At 39.5% G+C, this 7,824-nt stretch overlaps 1 protein-coding gene across 1 annotated transcript; it reads left to right on the plus strand.

Annotated features, from left to right (window-relative positions):
* Positions 1-5,690: 5,690 nt before the first annotated feature.
* Positions 5,691-6,678, plus strand: LOC128597016 (olfactory receptor 6N1). The gene has a single exon (XM_053606977.1). It carries the CDS (start codon positions 5,705-5,707, stop codon positions 6,641-6,643), a length of 939 nt encoding a protein of 312 aa, XP_053462952.1. The 5' UTR covers positions 5,691-5,704; the 3' UTR covers positions 6,644-6,678.
* The last annotated feature ends 1,146 nt before the right edge of the window (positions 6,679-7,824 follow it).

Raw genomic sequence — 7,824 nt, forward strand, 5'->3', positions numbered from 1 at the left:
CTTTCTTCCAAGGTCCTTCCTCCACCTCCTTGTTGACTTCATAAAAGTTCTACTTACTTTCGGCCTGGTCTTGGTTTGGTGGCAGGCTGCTTCTAGTCTGCCATTGTATCCCCAACCCTTTTACTTTTAATTTATCTAAGTTTTTATTTAAAGTGGATTTTATAGACAACATAATATGTGTTCATAGAATTTCTGACCAATCTGAAAAGCTTTCTTTTTAATTGGTATATTTAGACTATTTCTATTTAATGTAAGTACTAATACATTTAGATTGAACTCTATCATTTAGATAGCTACTTTCTCCTTGTTCCATTTGTTTTTTTACTTTTAATTTGACATCTTCTTCTGATTTATTTTTGGTTTAGTAATTTTTGACTCCATTTTATCTCCAATATTGATCTATCATTTATGCCACCTTCAAAGATTTATTTAGTCTAACTTAGGTACAACAATATCTGTAATTAACTAGAAATTGCTTTGTTGATAATATACCACTTCATGTGTAGCACAAGGGAAAAATACGATAATGTATTTACGTATTAAGGTTTATAGGTATCTATTTATTGCAAGAGAACAGGTCCTAGCTGATCTTGGCTGACCCAGCTCTCCTCCTCTCCATTTTCACTTTTCTTAGTGTACTGAGAATGCAACATTCTAGGATTAGATTGCTCATCCTAAGTGCTGCGATGTCAGTGATCCAGGCTGCCTTAGCTTGTATAAATTTAGGGAAGGGTGCTCTTTTGGTTAACCAACTGGGATGCAATATGGACATGTATAGTGAGACTCCATCCACTCTGGGCAACTTTCCCAAGCCTTGGAAATGTGCTTATCATAGATCCTAGGCCTCCATTTATCTTGTACGTCTGTCTGTGAATAACCAATCTAGATATCCTGATTTGTTGTGTGACTGTTCTGTCTCTCTAAACTCATACACTTGGTAGAGAACTTCACAACTCTATGTCTGTCTTCAATACCACTTTCTTCTTGCTTTGGCCACACTATTTTACCCTATATATTTTTATACTTACAATGAACACACAGTATATTGTTACTGTTTTTCCTATAAACAATCAGTTATATTATTGTAAATGGATGGGAGTAAAAGACATTGCAGGGTGATGAGAGGTTAGTGAGTACTGAGGAAGGTGATGGAGCTGTGTGTTGAAGAGATGTGACGCTGTAAGAGAGCTAGCAGCTATGTGCAAGGTCCTACTGATACCAGTTCTTGAGAGCTCATTGCTAAATTATATGGAATTTTGTAAACTAGTACCTTGAAATCAGATGTGGTAAGAGAATTAACAGTATGTAAATCAGCAAATGCTACAAATCAGGGCCTTTTCTCAAGAGGAGGTTATGTCAAAGATAAACAAAGCCAGACACCAGTTAAAGTGGTAAGGAATAAGGAAGAGGGTCCACTGTAGGATAATATTTAGAAATAAACTTATCCTACATCAAGCACACAAAGTAAATTCAGTGTGAGTTTAAAATGACATGCTTTTCTTCCAGAGGCTTAAGACGCTTGGACCCCCCTGGATTACTCACAGAGTTGGGTTTTTTTGGAATTGTAAAAATTCCTTAGGCCTTTTCTCTGAAGCAGTACACCCCGTGAAGCCTGAGATCCAAGGGCATGCCACCCTTCCTCAGAGATACGGGCCAGAGGGTTGACATATGTTAACAGCATATTGTCAGAGGTCTATAGGTGCTCTGCCCTGAAGGAAGGTCACAGTCATTACTTCATACTGAGTAAACTGAGTGAATGCTTGAAGATATTATTCTATTAACTCTGTTCCCCTATAGCTGTTTTCGTCTTTGTGCCCTGCTCGGAAAACTAGTCACTGTTTAGAGGAAGAGATTTACTACACAAGTGGTTACATTGATATGAGAAATATTCAGAGATCTAAAAATAGATCTGCCATTCAATCCTGTAATTCCTCTGCTGGGCATATACCCAGAAGACCAAAAATCACAACTTAACAAAGATATTTGTACCAGAATGTTTATTGCAGCCCAATTCATAATAGCTAAGTCATGGAAAAAGCCCAAGTGCCCATCGATCCACGAATGGATTAATAAATTGTGGTATATGTATACCATGGAATACTATGCAGCCTTAAAGAAAGATGGAGACTTTACCTCTTTCATGTTTACATGGATGGAGCTGGAACATATTCTTTTTAGTAAAGTATCCCAAGAATGGAAGAAAAAATACCCAATGTACACAGCCCTACTATGAAACTAATTTGGGACTCTCACATGAAAGCTATAACCCAGCTACAACTTAACAATAGGGGGAAGTGGGAAAGGGGGGGGTGGGTAGAGGGAGGGGAATCGGTGGGATCACACCTGTGGTGCATATTATAGGGGTATTTGCGAAACTTGGTAAATGTAGAATGTAAATGTTTTGGCACAGTAACTGAGATAACGCCGGAAAGGCTATGTTAACCACTATGATAAAAATGTGTCAAATGGTTTATGAAGTGAGTGTATGATGCCCCATAATCATATCATTGTATACAGTTATGATTTAATAAAAAAATTAAAAAAAAAAAAGAGAAATATTTCCTTTCAAGTTAAAATTCAGCTAATAGATAATGGATTAGGTGTGTACGTGACTGGAAGAGTATAAAACTTAAACTTGGAATAAAGAACTTTGCTATATGCCATCCCACGGTGTATAGTCTGTTTCTTGACTTAATAATTACAGGAGCGAGTTTACACCTACAGCAAAGCTGCTGCTCGTTCACATCTCCGTTCACGCAACAGTCCACCCTGTGCTGAACTCAACTTTTATCTGCATGGGAGGTAGCTGAGTATTTTAAAGAGAGAATGAGTATAGAGAGGGGGAAAATAGGGGACTCACCAGAGTCAAGAGTAGAGAATTACAAAGGGTTGGTCAAGATAAATGCAACTAGGCCAGCTACATCTGCTAGCTAGCAATTATTTAATTTGTATTCTATCCTCCCGCAGAGTGGAAAACAGAAGCCCTATTATATGTGATGATTATATTGCAAAAGATGGCTTTCACATGGCTTGAGAAAGACACTCCTGAGTTGTAAGAAATTCATATACATCTCAAGAGGATAAAAGAAAGCTCCACAATTGCTAGCCATTTTTAGTAACTGCTCTAATAAAACATGGTTAGCTGCCAGTTGGCTAGAATAAACCATAAATTATTCTGGTAGCCCTGGACTTTCTCCAGTAGGCACTGGGGAGGAATTACAATCATCTTAAGAATGTGACCCTGAACTATTAAAAACTATGTCAGTGTTCGTTTAAATCTTTTAACGCATCTGTGTTGTGAGGCAGAAGGTGGTTGGAATCATTTTTGCTGACAGTCTACAGTTTTTATAGACCAAATTTGAAGTTTAGTCAAGAAATGGCTTCAGAGACACATGGCTAGAGTTTGACTAGGGAGAGAATTTTTGTTAGGGAAAATCCAGCTATTAACATTTACCCCTACACGAGTAGATATAGGGCATCATTTGAGAGGATATAGCAGAATTGGTGGAGATCTTTTAAGGTTAAAGGGTAGTCTAGTCTACAGAAAAGAAATTATTGAAAATAAAATAGAAAAGGGTAGAAAATTTAACTAAAAAAAAGATGGTGGTTATTTAGTGCATAACTGCCTTATAAAGATTTAGGCAACCCGAAGAAATCTGTAGTCATTACATAAATTATTAGTTAAAATATAGAACAATCAAAGTAAAAATAATAGTGATGCAAAAATTAAATTATTAGTCAAAAATCTATCACCACACACAACCAAATTCTTGCAACTCAGTTTCAAAAAAAGAAAATCTTGAAGGAAGAGATTAAAAAACAGAGAAGAAAAATCAGGCATGGAAGTGTGAAAGTGAAAAAAATATTCAGACCTCCTCACAGTACATATTATAGTTAGTAAGTACATTTTCGACATTTATCAGTACATTTGATTATTACTTTCATAGGTGAAAAGTAATATTTTCTTTATACTTCTAAAAACGTTTAACTGATAATAATTATACATATTCATAAAGTATAATACAATGCTTTAATACATAAAATATAGTGGAAATGATCAAATTAGGCTAATTAACATATTCATTGCCTCACATACAGTACTAATCATTTCTTTGTGGTGAGAATATTTAAAATCCACTCTTTTGGCTACGCTGCAATCAAACATTCTAGGAGGTGGCTAATGTCACGTAAATAGTTGGAAGAACAGCTAAGATTGAAGCCCAAGATTGTGAAGCAGGGCTCTTTCCAAAGAAAGATAACACTGCACAAAATAGGAAACTGCAGTGTGTAAGAGAAGATAAAACCACTGTAGACATGAGCCACAGACAAGAACAGGAGCCTGCCCCCATGGTAGTTATGTCCTCTGCCTGTGCCTGTCCTCAGCCTTCTGGGGTCCAAGAATTCCAGTCACATTTTAGAAAAGGTCCTATCATAATTGGAAGGCATATACAGGGTGCCCATAAAGTTCATGTGCAATTTTAAAACAGTGTGCAATTTAAGATTATACATGAACTTTATCGCCACCCTATATTACTCTATATGCATTCTCTCAAGTCACATAATACCCATTTGAACCCAAAGTTCCCACACCGGTTATTGTTTATTTTACTGAAGAAAATTATTGCCTTGAGAGATACTCAATTCCAACTTGGACTGGTAGTGAACTAATAGGTAATGAGGACCTTATTGAACTTGCTGTAAGTCAGTTCCCTTCCTGAGAGAGCACTTTAGTGACCCCAGGAGATCTGCTCAGATGGCCCAGGGGCTTCTGCCTTTGTAAAGGCCCTATAAAGAATCCAGGTCATGGGAGAAGAATGTTTTATGGCTTGACTTCCTCCCACAGCTTCCATCAAAGTGCTAAACTTCAGCAAGAAGCAAGAAGTGAGCAGGGAGTTATCTTTCATCTCCAGACACTAAGCAGGGGCTGTACTCCCAAGTCAAGCCTGGGCAGAGCTCTCCCCAGCACCAAGCTCTGGGTAAGGGCCTTGTCAGGCAGGTGTTGTCATCCTCACATTCTTTTCTAGTATGAGCTCTGGACAGAGACTTGGAGCATTCAGAGATAAGGAGAATTTTTTTAAAAATGAGGGTCCACAGACTACATCATTCAAAATACAAAAACTATGTTTTTTTTTTTTCTTTTACAAAAAGATATTCTTTTCAAATGCTATAGTGAAAATTCTAGGTTCTAAATTCTCATGTTGATGATGCTTTTAACTAACTGTGTTACCTTGAGCAAGTCATCTCTCCTTTCTGGGTCCCATTTCCTTATTTTACAAAATGAAGACATTGAATAAGGTGATCTCTGAAGTTATGTCGCCCTCCTCACCTTATTCAAAGAATATGTATAAATCATAATATAATCCTTGGAATGGGAATCTTTAATTCTATAGATTTCACTAAGCAGGACAATTGGGTTACAGAATGGATTGTGCAGGCTCAAAATGAGTTGTGTTAATCAGGGAAAGACATTTTAAGTTTAATTATTAATAGAGTGGATATTCTAAATCAGGCTGCTGACTGGAGCTGCAGGGAGGGATGGAATTGAACCAGCTTCTCCAAGCATTTCCTGGGTGGACTTTCCTCTGCAGGTAACCTAGGGAAGGCAATAGAACTTTGATGGCTGCCTTCCTGTTAGGACATCTGTGGCTCAACTTACTTCCCTGTCCATCTATGCTTCACATTCTAGGGACCTGAATGGTGAGCAATGTACACAGGCAACTGGAGCCAGGTGACAGAATTTGTCATCTTGGGTTTTCCCCATCTCCAGGGTGTCCAGACATACCTCTTTATCTTGCTACTTCTCATTTACCTCACTACCGTATGGGGAAATCTGCTGATATTCCTGGTGATCCGCCTGGACTCCCGGCTCCACACACCCATGTACCACTTTGTTGGTACACTCTCCTTCTTGGAGCTTGGCTACACAGCTGCCACCATCCCCAAGATGCTGGCAAACTTGCTCAGTGAAAAGAAGACCATTTCCTTCTCTGGCTGTCTCCTGCAGATCTATTTCTTTCACTCCCTTGGAGCCACTGAGTGCTATCTCCTGACAGCCATGGCTTATGATAGGTACTTAGCCATCTGCCGGCCTCTGCACTACCCCACCCTCATGACCCCAGCACTGTGTGCCAAGATTGCTGTTGGCTGTTGGCTGGCAGGCTTGGCTGGGCCAGTGGCTGAAATTTCCTTGGTCTCGCGCCTCCCATTCTGTGGCCCCAATCGCATTCAGCACATCTTTTGTGACTTCCCTCCGGTTCTGAGCTTGGCCTGCACTGATACATCTATCAACATCTTAGTGGATTTTGTTATAAATTCCTGCAAGATCTTGGCCACGTTCCTGCTTATCCTCAGCTCCTACGTGCACATTATCCACGCAGTCCTCCGCACGCCTTCGGCCGCGGGCAGGAGGAAGGCCTTCTCCACATGCGCCTCCCACCTGGCCGTAGTCATCACCTTCTACGCGAGCATCCTCTTCATGTACGTGCGTCTGAAGAAGACCTACTCGCTGGACCATGACCGTGCCCTGGCAGTGGTCTACTCAGTGCTTGTCCCCTTCCTCAACCCCTTCATCTACAGCCTGCGCAACAAGGACATCAAGGAGGCGGTGAGAAGGCAGCTGAAGAGAGCTGGGGTGCTGGGGTGAGCTGAGGCAGCTGCCCCGAGAAGGCCAAGGCTGGGCTGAGGGCGTGGGGACACTAAGGGTCAGCTGCAGCAGAGATGATACACAAGCATTTGGCCCTTTTCTGCCCTGAAAGGTGCAGCCTGGCTTTCGGGGCTTCAGCTTCCAGCAGCTTCTGCCGGAGCCACACTCAACTTTAGGATGAGAGACTAGAGAGGGGCGCTTTCTCTCGACATGGTGTGATGCGGGGATTTTAAAGCCCCAGAGATTTATGCACTATACTTAGGATTTGGGTCAAAACTGTGTTTTACCTATTATATGTATATATATTTTTCAAATTTACTGGACTTCACATAAATATATTTTGTCATGTCCTATGCAAGAATATGCATTAAATAAAACTTAGACGATGTAATAAATGATTTTTTATGTACCAATTGTAATCACTTTATGTGGAAAAGACTGGTATAGCATAGATAAAAGTATGATTTTTATAATCACACATATACTGGATATAAATCCTGTTTCGTTTGGTCACTTGTTAATCACATAATTCTTGGAAAGTAATTTAGCCTCCCTGAGTCTTAATTCCATCATTTGATAACAATGCTTTCTTGAAGATTGTTCTGAGAATTAGTGATAAGATTTGTAAGCTACAATATGCAGTGTCTGGCATATAGGATGACAGAAAAAAAAAAGTTGCACTTATTTTCATTTATTTTATTCTGCCCATACCTCTCATCACTACTCTTAGACTTAGAACAATATCCAGTAAAATATAAATAAACAAAAATACTTCCTAGGTACTTTTCCCCAAAGGAAAAAAGAAATAAACCAGCTGTCGGGAAGATTTGTGAGAAGTGGGTAATGGTCACTTTTGGTTTTGACAAGTCCCAGATGCATCTCTTAATAGTCCTGCTATCTGGGCTCAGTATAAAGTATGAAAGTATAGAAGTTGAGTTTGTAGCAGGAAGTAACATTATTATCTTAGTTCAGCTCCTTTGAATTCTGCCTCTGTCTAGCTGGCAAATCCTCCATCCTTCATTCCTTCTCTTTTTTGCTGACTTAGGCTTATGTACAAGCATGTGTACTGCTTGTCATTGACATCAAAGACAAAACCCTTTCTCTCTGTTTCTTTTGCTTTTGCAAGCAGCCTGTTAGTGAATTGATCTACTAGCCAACAACAAATCTTGGAAAGTCAACAC

Source organism: Nycticebus coucang, chromosome 10, assembly GCF_027406575.1.
Source record: "Nycticebus coucang isolate mNycCou1 chromosome 10, mNycCou1.pri, whole genome shotgun sequence".
Taxonomy (NCBI): domain Eukaryota; kingdom Metazoa; phylum Chordata; class Mammalia; order Primates; family Lorisidae; genus Nycticebus; species Nycticebus coucang.

Coding starts and splice junctions, on each gene's coding strand:
- LOC128597016 (XM_053606977.1), top strand. CDS start 5,705: ATGTACACAGGCAACTGGAGCCAGGTGACAGAATTTGTCATCTTGGGT.